This window comes from Seriola aureovittata, chromosome 18 (assembly GCF_021018895.1).
Source record: "Seriola aureovittata isolate HTS-2021-v1 ecotype China chromosome 18, ASM2101889v1, whole genome shotgun sequence".
NCBI classification, from domain to species: Eukaryota; Metazoa; Chordata; class Actinopteri; order Carangiformes; family Carangidae; genus Seriola; species Seriola aureovittata.
The window spans coordinates 5,015,768-5,032,297 of record NC_079381.1 but is presented as its reverse complement, the minus strand read 5'-3'; the positions used below and the strand labels follow the sequence as shown (position 1 = coordinate 5,032,297).

The 16,530-nt window shown below is 39.6% G+C and overlaps 1 protein-coding gene across 1 annotated transcript; it reads left to right on the top strand.

Annotated features, from left to right (window-relative positions):
• The first annotated feature begins 13,325 nt into the window (after positions 1–13,325).
• Positions 13,326–16,428, top strand: ssna1 (Sjogren syndrome nuclear autoantigen 1). Its single transcript, XM_056403986.1, has 3 exons — positions 13,326–13,654; positions 14,613–14,812; positions 16,180–16,428. The coding sequence occupies exons 1-3, from the start codon at positions 13,603–13,605 to the stop codon at positions 16,270–16,272; spliced, it is 345 nt and encodes a 114-aa protein (XP_056259961.1). The 5' UTR covers positions 13,326–13,602; the 3' UTR covers positions 16,273–16,428.
• The last annotated feature ends 102 nt before the right edge of the window (positions 16,429–16,530 follow it).

The following is a 16,530-nucleotide window of genomic DNA, read 5'->3' as shown; positions in this document are numbered from 1 at the left end:
TGTGCGTGCACAGCCACTTAGGGAGCACCTAGGGAGGAAAAAAACAGTGAAGTAGAGGGATAAAAGCCCCAGAAAGAAATCAGATGTCGGTGAGGAGCCTGACGGCCAAAACGTTTTCCACCGCGGACATCAGGCCACATCCAAACCTCTCAACAGGAGAGTCTTTTGTCTCCACTGAGCCTCGGGCCAATGAAGGCAGTAAAACACAACGCTGCCAGGCCATGCAATACATATTAAGTCACAGAAATGAAGTAACAGGCCGAGCTGCCACTGGGGGGAAGAGCCTGAAACAAAGCTCCAATAGGAGCCACAAAGGGAACGAGAACAGATAACCTGAAGCATGTGGCTGTTCTCACCACAAACAGAGTGCATATAAACACACGACAACAACTTTGCATAATGAATCTGTATTGTTGTCAGGTCTTTGTACTTCATGTAGTCTGTTCTGTTCTCATTTGGCCTTAAGTTTATTTCCACATGATTCTTAACCAGGGCCATAACTTTTATTATTTTCGTTATATTAATCTATTGATTTTTTTTAAATAGTAGAGATCATATGTTCCCAGAAATCCTTGTGATGTCTTAACTGGTTTCCCCATTCTGTCCAACAATCCAATAATATAAATGAGCAAACAGCAGCAAATCCTCCAGCAAATATCTGGCATTTTGCTTCATTAATGATTTAAATCATTTATTTATGATTACAATAGTAGAGGTTTGTCACTTCCTAGAGTGAAATGACTTCTCTCGTCAGGGGACATTAGGAACGCAGATGTAGAGATGTTGGTTGCTTCTCTTGTTTCACTACTAAATGACAAACAACCTTGTCCTGACATACGAGCTCAGGTTGATCAACTTTCAGGAGCCAATGCACAAAAAAAGAAAGTTCTTCCCTCCAACAACACCAGTGGTGCAGCAGAGTGAGAATACAGATAATCTGTCAGATACTGTACACAAAAAGCCAACAGGGTAGGTAAAGACACATTTACAGTGCAGTTTAACAGGAACAGTTCATTCATTTTGAACTATGCAACACCCACAAGACACAAAAGGACCCCACCCATGATCAAAGAATAGTTTAACTAAGGAGGAGCTCATTCTTTACCGGCGATGTGAAAAGCCTCATCCTGTACACAAGAAAACCTGAAGTGTGCAACACTGTAATGTGAAACTCTTAACTACACCATGACAAATGTTTGCGCCTATCTCAAGACTCAGAAAGTTAGTGCCTATGATTTTAAACCACACAATGAGGAGAGAGATCAGATATCTTATTTCATGGCAACAGGAGAAAAAAGGTGACTATTCCAAGGCCTTGCCTGTAGCCATGCTAACAGACCTGGATTCAGTGGAGTTTTTTTTTTAACAGCATGGCTCTAGGAATAGCAATGTCAGCCTGTATGTTGGTCCACCACTGTAGTCCGGACTGAAATATCCCAACAACTACTGGATTGATGTCTTGGGTTGCCATGATATTTTGCTACAGACAGTGGTGTCCCCAGAGGATGAAGCCTGCTGATTCTGGCGATCCCCCGACTTTTCCTCTAGCGTCACAATAATATAGGGATTTCTGGGTTGGAGTGAAATATCTACTGGATTGACCACCATGAAATTTGGTAAACTTATTCAATGTCCCCAGAGGATGAATCCTAATAATTGGCGATCTCCAAAATTTCCTCTCACGGTGCCATGAAGTTGACAGTTCTCAACTATTGGATTACCATGAAATGTGGTACTGACTAACTTTGATGATGCCTTAACTTTTCATTCAGCGCCATAATAAAATTTTAATTTGTCCCGTACCGAAGCCTACATTCAACACAGGACCGGTGGTAGCGGTTCCTATGAGCACTTAATGTTTTCGATACTGACCACAGAAACATGTCGAATTAAGTTAAACAAAACAACTTAAAGCAACTTGTAGAACTGCATCAATCTCATCCACGATTGTTAGCACTTTCTTGGCGCTGTTTGTCATGGACGTGGTGAAGTAGCTAAACAGCGCAGGGAGATGATGCACCAATCCTTAATCTGGCCAACAAAGATCAGATTGATTGAATGTTTTTGGCTGAAAGTGGCTGAAAGTGGCTGAAACACCATCAGACCTATTTCAGTTGCAGAACAAATCAAATGTGGAGATTGATTCAGAGGTCTGGAACCAGGCTACTCATATGACATTCAAATTTCAGCACAGAAACCAAAACAACACCTCTTTTGATGCAGTATGAATCCGGCCACACATTCGACACCACCAGGTATTTGAAGGTGTGTTTTTTTTAAAACTCTGTGCAAGGGATGCATTTTGGTCAGTACAGAACAAGATACCCTGCCCTACTGGTTAAATGATTACCAATACATTTCCCTTCACCACAGCACAGACATTAAGATTAAGAACTTTTCATTTGGAAAAAGAACATAGCTTTGGTAAATAACTACTTGATTTAGCTGATCTAAGCTGCTCTGGCACCGGGCCGGTACAGACACTAACACTTTTTTTAAGTCCAGTGGCCAAACAACGTGACAGCCCACTTGGATCTGTCCCGATAGTACTGATGGCCAGTCCAACTATGACATATTTATAACACAATACAATAAGAAATTTTTACAATATTGTGCAAAATGAACGAAAAAGTTAAATGCACTGTGGTATGAGATGCTTAAAACATAACCTAGCGAGCTGTAGGCTATAATCCAGATGGATGACAGCTGTGGTGCATATTGCAACCCGTTTCAGAAAGATAGGAACACCAAATCTGATCGTTTCTAAATGGCGGATAAATCCATCATCTACTTCTTCTCACCCTGTCCTTACTCAGAAATCATAGTCTGGTCATTCTATCTAAGTCCAAGAACAACTTTAAGAACAATAAAGAATATCCAATACACCGATCTTTCAAAAAAATTTTAATGGTCGTCCCTCTGTTCGTCTACAGTGTATGCAGCATACTAGGCGTACTGTTGTCAAACGATGGCTAAATTAATCCAAAAAGTTGCAGTGATGATATGAAAAATGAATAAACAACCTATTCTTTGCAGTACTTTTCAAAGTAGCACCATCATGTGCATTTTTGAGCTGACACATTGCTGAAGCACAGTGTAAACAGAGGATTTTATTAATAGAGTAGGTCTACTTTATACAAAAAATATGCAAGAATATTTTCCATAGACATGTAACTGTGCATGTATGAATCTAAAACAGCCCTGTGCTGGAATTCAGAGCGCCGGAGAACTTAAAGCCCTGAAATTAACAACATGCAAAAAGAACTATTACACTTAATGGACAGTGAAAACACAACCAGACGAACTAATAAACAAAAGATCCACAAGTCCTAAAATCTGCCATCACAATATTATCATATATATATTATTAACACGATATCAATATTTCATTTCTGAACATCACGGTTATCGTCAATACCGGTACACAACAACAGCCCTAATGCATGTGCACCAAATGAAACCCGACAATGATCTAGTCTCTCAGTCCAGGTTTTTTTTCACTCTGGACTAATGCAAGATGGACAGCAAAGGACTGACATCGACTATTGATTAAACACGTTGAATTCCACTGGTTAGCACCTTTTCAGTGTTGATGAGTTTTCACCCCTGTAGACATGTACACTCAGTATCTAAAAACCATTTGACTCCAAAATCCAGCACACAGGTGTTATTCTCATCTTCATAGTTGATGATGAAAGCAGGTGGTGTCAGGTGGCAGGAGAAGGCAGAGTGTGCCTGGCAGCCCTGCGGCATCTCCCGTGTGCTCTGTGCACCTGGTGACAGCACAGTCATGGGGTTCAATGATGCGATTTTGTTAAAAGAAATTTTAAAAAAAGAAAACGATTAAATTAAAATCGTAGTTGGCAAAAATATTCACAGTATTAGACGATTTAGTTAGAAATCTGTCTTTCTAGAAAGAAATGTTATGATTATTTCATAGTTTTCATTGTCATTGAGGTTGAGACGAACCACAACTACAACGGAGTGTGAGCATCATAAGGCCCAAACCTCTCCTCTGCACTCTGGGGGCTGAGATGAGACAGTCACAGGTGCTCAATAATTTAATAATGAATCATAGATGTTAATGGTTAAGATTTGAGTTGGCCACTATCTTTTCAGACAGAGGTGTGTATATGTTTATCACATTCTGAATATGATGTATGATTTAATATGACATTCCTTTAATGTGATGTTAGGAGTTTCCACAAAGGTGCGCACATTCTCCCGTCAAGTTTGTTTTTATAAATCTCAACCTCTAGAGGGAAGTGGCATCCGCATGTTTCAAGTGCCATTTTCTGTGAACATAATGGCTATAAATGACCAGTTCTCTGTGAAATTTAGAAATTCATACTCACTGTATGAATCAGACGCGCTGTATTTGGTCACCTGGTAACTTTTCCTCTTAGTACCACCATCCAATAATGCTACATACATCAAAATCTAACCTGCAGATTGCCATGGAAATTTACAATAAAATTTACCGAGCAGTGTTTCTGATGGACACTTTGTATGGTTTCTCTTGTGCCATCCACGGGACAAAAAACTTTAACCCTGCTACTGGTAAAACTCTGGGATAATCATCATATTACACATCAATATAATATGTACACTAATGAACAGGTCAAAGTTTGAGATTTGGGACGTAATGAACATTGCAACCTTTAGGGGTGGACAGCTTCTGTTGCCAAAGCTTTCCACAGTGCAGTTTTTCAGTTTTAGTTTAGTCTAGTTTAGTTTTTTGTCTATTTAGTGGACACACTCATGTTTTTAGCAGTTTTGTGACTATAATAAAGATTCACGATTTTAGTTTTTTTGGCCCTGACCTTAATCAGAGTCTTTAAAAATACTGGGTATCTGCCAGCTGAATAGTTGTACCAGCATCTGGTTCAAGAGTAGCCTAGCCGGTTCCACCAAAATCCTGCACAAGAGGTGAGAGTATTGGATCAGCGAACAGAAACAAGTCACGCTGCTGTGCCTCTCTCAGGTCTGTGTTTGCAAAGAAGACGTCACCCCTCTCTGTTTCCATCAGTTAGTTCTGTAGTTGGGTCATTTTGAGACAATGTACAATGATGCAGCTAAAAAAAGAAAAATGTAGTATTTGATCAGCAAAATGAGAGTCAACCTGGAGATTTCTAAACTGACAATTCGAGTCATAAACATTTAGTGGGCGGTCCTAAAGTTTTTTATCTTCACTACATTCAAATTTCTCTAGGGAGATACGGACATGACATCAGGTGGGTCACATGACCAGTGATGGCTATTTCACTTCAACAATGTACTTCAACTACATGAGCCCAAATCGCTGCTTGACATTCAACCGAGCCTCTTCTCCTGCCATGCGTCCTGTCTGAATGATTGAACACACAAACTGAATGCTGAATGAAACGCAGACATACACACTGTACACTGAGTGACCAGGAAATTAGAAACACCTGTACAACGTAATGCAAAGCAGGAGTCCTGCAGTTAGTAGTACCTTAACTCAAACTGAAATCTACTTGAAATATGATGATTATTGGTATGGTAAATTATTTAATCTGTAATGTTAATAACATTTCCTGTGCAAGGACTTGCTGTTAATGTGCTGCTACTCTGAGTAGCCAGTAGCTATCTGTCTTGACAATGCACATGTTGTTCAAACTAAGGCCATATTATAGGAAGTGATGCTTCCCACTTGCATGTAATTTCAAGCATTGAAATCAGGAATAAAGTCTCTTTATCTGACGCACATCTCAACCTTTTCTGACGCTGTTCCAAATAAACTGCAGGGTTTCACACAACCATGTGCACTGGTTAGAGAAGACGAAGCTTTTGTCAGCACGACGCAGCAACAAAGTGAAGCATATCGCTCAAAGATGAGGATGACAATTGGTTCAGAAGCCTAGATCTATGCATGTGTGCAGAGATGAATGGATGGATGGACCACTTGTGCCTCATGGTATTTGGCCAATATTGCTGAAATGAACAGCTATTTTCATTGTCTGTTAATCTGTTTATTAGTTTAACAATTCATCTAGGGATGCAACTAACAATTATTTTTCATTATCAGTTCGTCGATTAGTTTCTTGATTAATTCTTTTGGCTATAAACAGCCATTATCTCTATGGTAAAATGTTTAAATTGCTTGTTTTCTCCTCACATTTGAGCAGCTGGCACTAACAAATGTTTAGTATTTTTGCTTGAAAAAATGCCTAAAGTGACTGGTCCAGTAGTTTCAAACACAGAACAACAGTGAATCACAATGAAGAGTGTGTTCACTGTACTTTACAGACAAATATTTGAAAATATTAGCAAATAAAACTAAAACTATCTGATACAGCCAGATACCACTGAGGGAAACGTGTGTTTTTTTTTGCACTGTGGTTGAACTAACCCTTAAAGGCCATCTATTTTATCTATGCATCTACATACCACACAAGACAAAGTTGTGAATGCAAACGGAAGTGGCTGCAAAGCTCAATGACCCACACCTCTCTCTGCTGAAAGTCCAGATACTCCCAGCACTGCTGAGGAGATACCACCACAACGCTGCTCGAGCGACCTCTGCCGAACAAGACTGGATCATAGCTCTCCGGAAAAAAAAAAAGAGAAACAAAGACTGAAGCCCTGATACATTTGCACAACTCTGTGCTATTGCAGCCGAGCGATCAGTTAAATCAATCCATCTATACTGATGAAACCCAGCAAAACAATGCAACTGGTTACAGCCAGCCCTGCTCTGGTTTACACCGACTGAAAGCCATGACAGTATAACTGCAGAAAGCTAACAAAGACAAGCCTGCACCAGGAAAATCATTACACATAAAAGTTCAACGTGAAAATATGATCACGCCAAGGCATGAGAGCCGGTGTAAGAACTGGCGCCATATGTTTACAGTGGGAGGTTGTAGGCAGCACTGCCAATGTTGCCTTCATTTGACTGCATCATTTATCAGGGAGCTAACAGACTGCACAGCACAGAGGAGCTAACATTGTCAGCCGATCATTCAGTCCTACTGTCCCAAATTACACAGAGACTGGCCTCTGTAGTTTAAAGAAGATGATAACCTCAAATATGTGTTTTTGTGTCGATTTAAGAAAGTGTGCACAGTCTGCTAACTAGCACGGCTGCTAGCAGCTAGCTAAAGAGCAGTGTGCATATTAGCCATCAGTGAGCCGGTGACAGACAGCACAGCTAAAACCACGAATAATGTCGGCAAAAAACGCATGCACATCTATATGAGGTTTATTTTGAACCGCTAAAGCTGGACAGAAGCAGGACAGTGACATGAGCCTGGACCATGTATTACTAAACCCCGAAGAAGAGCCCCCAACGCGCCCGCACGGACCATTCATGTTCCGGGGCGCAGCATCTTCCTGCACATTCAGTTGCCCTCCGGTCCAACACAAAAGCAAGAGACTCCAGGCTGGCCGCGGGAAATTCACGACAAACCAGCACCTCGACACCGACATTTCGCCCGTTTACAAGGGGGGTTCTGGCTGCCGGACCGGAACACATTTTCTAAGGCGCGGAAAACACTGTGAAAGTAAAACAAGCTTGGCATAGATAAGGCTCACACACTCACCTCGGTCCCTACCGAAGCCATGGTGCCTGGACGTAAACCCCGCCCACCCGCGATTACGTCACATTTATTGATTTGCAGACGGTGTAATACCACACCTGGGAGTCAATAATACTGTCAGTAATAATAATAATAATAATAATATAGTAATCCTTAAAAAATAAAAGCACAGAGTCACCATTTGTAGATTTAAAGGTCGGGTGAAGATTATCGCTCTGTGCAGGCCAGTCAAATTCTTCATGGACCTGAATGACTTTGTGCACTTCATACTGAAACTGTAGAGGTTTTCCCTCAAAATCATTTCACGAAATTGGAACCATACTATTTTACAAAATATCATTGCAGTCGAGCTAAGGTGTCCGAATCATGAAAAATAGACCCAGACCAAATTAAGACAGATCAATTTCACCACTGATGCACTGGAAAAGACGCCTGACTGCACTCAGACACTTGTATCTGATCTGCCCATTGTAGTCCACTGAAAAGCTTTTGATTTCACCATAAAGCTACTAAAGACAGACAGTAACATTATCAAGTACATTGAAACTTTTTTTAAAATGTTTGGTTGGTAACACTGCACACTGCAAACACTTTCTGATTACAGAACTAAAACTGCATGGACAATGGTCTCTTGCAACTTTACCTCACCTTGCACATACAGGTATCTACCAACTACTGAGGCAGTAGAGGCCATAACCAGGTAATAGAGCCAACCTCAGAGCAGTTGCCCTACTTAACCTCTGACTATAAATGCCACCTATATATCCAATAAATTAAGGGGTTTTCAAGACAGAAGCTGTGCCATGTGCTCACCAGCATTGCTCATTGTGACTAACCTAGGAAGCAGAGAGAAGAGGCCCGAGCTTCTTACAGGCAGCAGCACCAAGCCACTGGATCTGATATATGCATGACAACTGGGTGGACATAAAAATCCTTCACAGCACAAAGAAGGATGTCAGGCCCGGCCTCCTTTGACCGAGTGGTGCACATCAGAGAAGAAGCCTTGATGTGAAAGTGTCTCTCACCTCCCACTCTAACACAAGCTGGTGGTTTTCAGAGAAATCTGCCAACCAGCCTGAGAACGTGTGAGAAACCTTAAAAGCTTGTGGTCTCAAAGACTGGGCCTTTGTCAAAACAGCCACAGGATCTGTGAAGAACAGCTCAACAGCAGATAGAGAAGAAAAGTAGAATAAATGTGACAACATAGTTGTTCTACATGTGGCTGAAGTACCTGAGAAACCTGGAGGATCTTCAACAATCATGCATGAGTTTTCTACGTAGCATACTCACAGGCTGTTTTGAAAGGCAGTTACAGTATGATATGTGGCAGTTATTTTATGTATAGCTGCAACAGGTGCTGAAGCAACTAGCTTGTTGTTATTGACGATAATCAGTGGTAGAAGTAGATTTACTCAAGTACCAGACAGAAGTACCTGTATTTTTAATTTTCTACTTTCTAATTTTACTGATTTCTGCCATAGTTTAATTAATTACAGTTCATTCACAAATTAAGATTTGCGTTTTGAACATTTCATTAGCTTGTGGAATATGATGTAATAGATGTGTGTAATAGATCAAACAACCCAACAGTGTCTAAATAATTATAAATTAGGCCCAAGTTGATCAGCTGCCATTAAAAGGCTCCATACATGTTAATGAATGAGTAAAAATAATCCAGTCGCATAATACATGAACATTAATACACTCTAAAAGGCTATTATCTGATAATTACTGCTTTTACTGTTGTTTTTATTGCTTCTTTTACTCAAGTGTGTGAATAGACAGAACTCTAAATGTCACGCCTAACATAACCCTGGAAACAAGTTAAATTAATTGATAAATTGAAAACAAAATAAAAAAAATATAAAAACAAGCTGTTCCCATAATGTGTAATAAGTGACAAGTAATAACAATTACTTTGCCTGAGGTCAATTGACTTGTCGGCTGCTTTTCACTGTGATAACAAGCAACATTGACAAGTCAACGGTGGAAAACCAATGAACAACGTCAGGAACATTATTATCAGGTCTAGATTGGCCATTAGACTGGATGCCTCATTAAACCTGCTGCGCCTGGTAATTACAGTCACTCCCTATGAGCTGCCTTTGTTTGGTTAAGACTTTGGATGAGTTTTTCCCTCCCTGAATAACAAATACAATTTTGGTTCAGAAATTATTGTCCAGATTCAATGCACTGGCAGACTCTTTCCATTCATCAATGCAAGATTTTTAATACACAAAAATGCATATCTTTATTGATAACCTGAAGTGACACATTAGGTTTGACAAACTGAAAAGAATGAAATACAGAATGAAGTCATCATCCTAGTCATTTAAAACGGACTTTATTGACAGTATTTTCAGCCACAGTACTGATAATTCAAAGAAAATTTGAAAGAAAACAAAATACTGTGTTGGAAAAAAACAAATCATATTTACTCAATTACTGCTCCTCAGTCCAATTTAAGATACAGTACTTACTCAAGTATTTCCATCTTATGTTACTTTGTACTACTGCTACACTAAAGTTCAGAGAGAAATGTAGAGAACAGAAAAAAAACTGGACACAAATTTGTGTAGCAGAATTTTGTTTTCAATTCTTTCTGCCCCATTAGACTTTTCATGACCCCTGAGACATGTCAAGTGACCCCTGGACACAATTAGTTAACACTAATTAAACTAAACTAAACTACAAAATACTACTTAGAAAGTGATGCAGTAGCAAAAGGCCCTGTACACCTTTGGCACAACCCTACACAGGTGTTCCGAGTGGGACCGAGTGGGTGTGTACAGACTGTTTGACACATCCCTCACTCTCCTGTTACAGCTGTTGAGGTGGGGCAATACACACTTTTATCAGTCTTATTTGTACATTGAGTTGGTTAATGTAATATATCATAATATATCAGTCACAGGAGCCATTTTACTGCATAATGAGTATTTTTTAAATTTGATGCTATAAATATATTTTGCTATAATTACTTATGTACATTTAGCCAGACTTTTAAATGCAGGACTTTTACTTGTAATTGAGTACTTTTACATTACAATCTGAGCACTTCTTCCCCCACTGCAAAAACACAAGAAATAACTATATATTGAAATTTATGATAATCAATGGGAAGACACTTGTATTGGGACACAGAACAGTTGCTTCCTACTTGTTTGATTATGAGAAGTAAATCTACCAAGTATTATTCATTTGCATCATAAACAGTCGGAGTAATCTATGTTAACTTCACCTATTTGTTTCTGGACATGTGAAATGTTACAATCAAGGTGCTTTGGTGTTAAACGAGAAAATCTCTATGGGTCCAGAAAGTATTTCATTTATTTCGTTAGATTTAATGCCTCCTGCAGTAATAGAGAATTAAGATGAATATTATGACTGAAAGTTCATTATTGACCATATCACATGATCGTCCTCAGCAGATGGAGTTTCCAAGTTGTCATGAAAATGTGGATGTTCAGATTTCCTCTGAGCACTTTAAGGACTTCTTGGCTTAAAAGCTGAAATTGAAATAAACTGACTGAATGAAACACTTGAACAGAACAGACCTACTGTTGTCACACTGTTAACATCTAGGCTATGTTTCTACTATTATGACATTTCAAAATGTCTGCTGTCAATACTTAATAGGCTTCTCTCCATTAGGAACACACTTTTTTCTTTCACTTAAATTTTATTACAGTGATTTTCATCTTTACTATTAGAGATCAAGCTATTATATCCATGACTATATAAAAAATATAAAATATATGATGATTTGTGGATTATGACCCCAGCAACAATTTGATTAAAGTTACAAACGGATAATAAAGTGTTTAAATTCAAAATGATTATTATATAATTCTGTAAAACATAATTTATGATGAAAACTGACTGACTGAGGTCAGCCTGGTTTAACTGTAATTTGCTCCATAAAGCACTGTATTATATTGTTGTGTCTGTATTACACCAGCAGGTGTCCTCATTTGCTCATTCTATCCTCCAAAACAATTTTACTCTCCAGCTGTTTAGATTCTTCTCCTCATCTGGATTTATGACTGATATGTGTTTAATTTCCTCTTTTTGTGCAGTTCATGCCATCATGACCAAAATGAACTGTTTACTGTTTAACTGTTATTTCAGCACCATATTGAGATCCTCTGTCTCAGTGATGTCAGTATATCCCTCTTCACATAAACCAACAGACGGTTTAAACTGACACATGCAGTATGCAACCAGTAAAACTCAATAAATAATATCAATGCACATGGACAATCTGAAAAGTGAGGGAAGAATAACACTGGCTCGTGTCCATGTAAGTCAAATGAGTCTCTGAAGAATGTTTGTATAGCATCCAATAGACAGTTGATATTTTATTTTGAAGTAACTGTATTCAGGGGTAATAAAGAAAAAGAGGAAACAAATGTGAGTAGCTATAACTAACATCTGAATGGATAATAAGAGAGACTGGTTTAACTGAAAGAATATGGCAGTATACAGAATACTAGTTACAAAAATATGGCAAGCTTTGAATCGTGAAAAAAATAAAAGTTTCGATTTATATCTCTTCTATCTGGTTCATGCATTCATCTGAACCAGGTTACCACTGCAGCGGTTTGCTGGATCACCCAAACAGACAATAAAAGGGCTCCAGCTCATTCGCAAACCCAGCGGCCAGAGCCCTCACTCATGCTAAGCCCAACATTGCATGTCAAGCATTTTTGACTTTATTGGAAAGCAGAGAGCTGACAGGAAATGAGGGCAGAGTGATGAGGGACTTGATCCAGGCACACTGATCTTACACGATCAGAATCCTTAACCCCACCACCACCAGGACATCCCAACCTCAAAATTTCTCCTTTAATGGTTTGGCTTGCCCGGAGGGAAATATTGTACTTAGCAGCTATAGTTACAAGTTCCCAGAAGATAAATATATTACATACAAAAATATAGTCACGATGATGTATCGTTAAAGTGCACAAAAGTATAAAGCCTATAAAGTAGTTATAATTAGCTCCGCGTTGACAACATTATAATGCTGCTAGGTGTCCTTTTACCTAAGTAACATTTTTGGATTGGGACTTACTTGTGATGGAGGTTATTTTTATGGTGTGGCAGGCTTATCACTTCTTTTACATAAGGATATGGATAGGAGATTAGACTCACTTTCCATGATCAAACCTACTGAGGGTGTTTTTAGAGTCTTGTTCACTGGGACAAACAAGACCTGAGGTTTGTCACATCTGCCTCCAAATGATGCCTAGCATAAACTAGACGCCTTTGAGAAGACTTTTAAAAGACTAGTCTGACACCCTCTCCCATCTAAAGACAATGTGTCATAAATCAGTAGATTTTTAATCTCACACTATAAGATCTTGTACAGACTAGGGATCTTCCAGGTCACTATATGCAAGATTCATGTTAGATTATTTCCCATCATGCTCCTGGTGGAAATTTACTGGAAGAAAAAACTAATTTTTATTCAGACTTTTTTGCCCTATTCTACATTATTTTTTGCAAAACAAAGCAACCTTTCTATTTTCTTAAGTTTATGGTTGGTGTTTTTCTGTGTGTCTGTAGTTTAGTGGGTTTGCCTTTAAGTGCCATGCATTTTAATGTAAAGCACAATGAGCTGAATTTGCAATTAAATGTATTTTATAAATAAAATGACGTCGCCTTTACCAGTACTAAATGGTACACCTAACTAGAAGGTAACACTAAGCACCAGAAGGGGGCGCAAGTGCAACACATCAGCTGTGAAGCGCCTGGATTCAGAAGACGAAGAAGACTCCTGCACGGTCGGTAGGTCAGTTTGGTATCCGGTGGTAGTTTTGGATTAGTTGTCCGGGAAACCCGCCATGTACAAGTACTTGATTTGAAACACTTTGCTGAGGAAAGACGCCTGAATCTTTAGTTTCATGTCTGAACCCGGCTCGTTTAGCATAGCGAGACTGATGAGAGGCTAGCAGGCCGCGAGAATTAAGAGAAGTAACGAGCACATAACGTTAGCCTCGGTGAATCTTACACTCAGACCGTTTCCCAAACATCCGACATGACCCAACAAGCTGCTGCTCTACAGACCTACAACAACGAACTTGTCAAATGTAAGTGGCTTGTTTTTTTGTTGTTGTTGAAGCTAATTTGACGGACTGGTAGTGAAAATAGTGGGGAGATGGTTATTGCCTGGAGGTGACGGTTTTGGCGGCGGGGTGAGCAAAACTCAGTATCCTGAATACTTTAGGCTTAAACCACAAAATACTACGTCGACTAAACTGGATAATTTCCTCCAATATGTTTCGTATGCAAAGTTAACGTCTGCTCCAGACAAACTCACTTTCTAGTACTTTCTAAACAGATAATGAATCATACAGGAGTCTTACTTCTTTGTTCTGCTTGTTCTGGTTTTTGACCTACCTGCTACTGCTGTGGCCAGCAAGCAGGATAGTACTGTGCAATCTGATTAACCCACCCAGATTATACAGTCCATCACCTGTAAATCAGCCTTTAAGTCTTTGCGCACCACACAGCGCAGCTATCAGTATTAAATACCTGCTGTAGCTTTTATCTCTGTGAAACCCAAAACTAGCAACAGATGCCCAGCCAAAGTGTTATTGTTTTCTGAGAATGATACACATTAAAACTATTAACACTTGTCACCTGTCAGATGCTGGTTAATTTGTTTCTAGTCTACCAGCTCCTATGGCAGGTTACCAGACCCCAATTGAAGATTCAATTCAGTTATGGGATTGGTTGAAACAAAACTGAAACACACAGCAGTTCTGTGTTCAAACAAATCCTGACATTTGAGTTGTCAGGATTTGTCAGTTGTAACTAGACAGCATTTGTCATTTTTGCTTGATAAGTAACTTAAAACAGCCAATTATCCAGATCGTTGTTGATTAAGTGTCTGTTTTACACCAATTGAGACATGACTTATTGAAAAAATGATTTTACCTGTCATATAATTTTGAAATGTGCATCAATACTACAATTTTCTGTTTTTTTTCCCTTGTCATCACTCAGTGAGGCTCTGATGTAATAAACCCTTTTTGTCTCTGTCAGGTATCGAGGACCTGTGCTCCAAGCGGGATGAGCTGAACAGTCAGATCAAGCAGGAGGAAGACGAGAAGGAGCGACTGCAGCATGACATCCGTGTCCTCTCGGAGAAGCTGAGCAGAGTCAACGAAAGCCTGGCACAAAGACTCGCTGCCCGTGCCACCTTCGACCGCACCATCGCTGAGACTGAGGCTGCGTACACCAAGGTGTGTGACTTGAATATTATTTAAACTATCAGCAATATTTTTGGACCAAAAAATGGTTTAAACATGAGCGAAGGAGTATAATGGAGTATAATATCAGTATTTGTGTTTAGGTTACCTGGTCAGTTGATCGCAGGTAATTCTGCTACATAGCTGAAAATATGGCAGCTATTCTGGTTGATTAATCGTTTGTCATTGTAAATTGAATATTTTTGAATTTTTGACTGTTGGGACATGACATTGGACTCTGAGAAACCTGAATGGACTTTTTCACTATTGTCTGACATTTATAGAGTAACCGATTCATCGAGAAAATAATCGACAGATGAGTTGATAATGATAATTGTGAGTTACGACCCTGGTGGGCAGAGCAGAATGCTGACATCTCCAGCAATATGTTGGTTAGCTTAGGATATTAGTAAGCTCAGCTAGGCTAAGTTAGCTTAGCTGTAGTAGGCAGATTGTTTAGCCATGTGGGGAAGTTGTGAGTGTGTAACTGCAGGTAAAGAGGAGGGTGGTTCCTGGAGGCTGGAACACACACCTTTGTGGTGTCCTGGGCTCAACTCAGTGAAGCACCAGTTATTGAGATGATACTCTGTAGACATGGCTGCGCTCTTACACTCACATAACTTCATTTTCACACCCTCTTCTTTTTTCTTTGATATGATAGGTAGCGGGATTTGATGGAGAATGTTTTCATACCAAAGAGGTTTCTAGCTAATGGCTAAGACTAGTGAAGCTAGATAAACAGTGATGGTGGTTGGACAAAGCATAGTATCAAGCCAGCTGGTAGCTAAGCCAATGCAGGTTAGCCTAAGCAGATACATTACAGATAAAAGGGCCGATTAAGCTGTCAAGTATCTGACAGGTTAATGGTTTGTTAAGAATGATGTTGAGTGCTGTGTAGATGTATGATGGCACAAGTCTGATAACCTCTGCAGGGCGTAGTGATAGGTCAAAACATAATTTAGTACGAGGCTTCTAGAGGAAATGCAGCCAACAGTTCAACATGTGTGTTGTTAACAGGATGATGAACTGACTGCTGCATTATAGTACACCATTACGTTTTTTCTGGGTGGGTTTGTACTTCAGTTGTCCTTCTGCAGCAGTTTCATTTGACAGGCACACCCCACTTACTGATGCTGAACTCCCTGAGCGTGCTCACTAATCACTGCAAACACACTCCTAAGCTGCTCTTATTAAAAAACAACAAGACAGTCAGCAGTGCCTGGGCCCTTTTTCATATCACTCTTACAGTCCACACCACACTTCACATCAGCTGTATGTCATCTATGTTGTTTTTACTCACGCTCTTAAGTATCTATACAGTCAATTCAGTCTGGGATTTTTCCTTTGTGTTCCACTTATAGATCCTGGAGAGTTCCCAGTCTCTTCTCAGCGTCCTGAAGCAGGAGGCAGGAAACCTCAGTAAAGCCACAGAGCCCCGGAGGAAGGAGCACTAATGGCAATGAAAGGTCACGTGTTTTGACCACAGCCGCACACTTGACTCTGCACTTTTTATGCAGTTTATGTTCCAACTCTGGACTATTTATAATATATGTGACTGAATTGTTGTAAATTCTTTATTCCAATAAATGTGTTTCTTATCACTCCCACAACTAATATATGTACTTTTAGTTTCTAGAGGCAAATCCCCTGTGGAGACAAGAGCACGTCTTTTCCAGGAAATTTGACATTTATTATTTAAATGGGTTTTTATC

Excerpts from the sequence above, each read along its gene's own strand:
- ssna1 (XM_056403986.1), top strand. The coding sequence starts at position 13,603 with ATGACCCAACAAGCTGCTGCTCTACAGACCTACAACAACGAACTTGTC. Across the intron at positions 13,655-14,612 it reads CAACAACGAACTTGTCAAAT|GTATCGAGGACCTGTGCTCC; the intron begins GTAAGTGGCTTG and ends TGTCTCTGTCAG. Across the intron at positions 14,813-16,179 it reads CTGAGGCTGCGTACACCAAG|ATCCTGGAGAGTTCCCAGTC; the intron begins GTGTGTGACTTG and ends TTCCACTTATAG.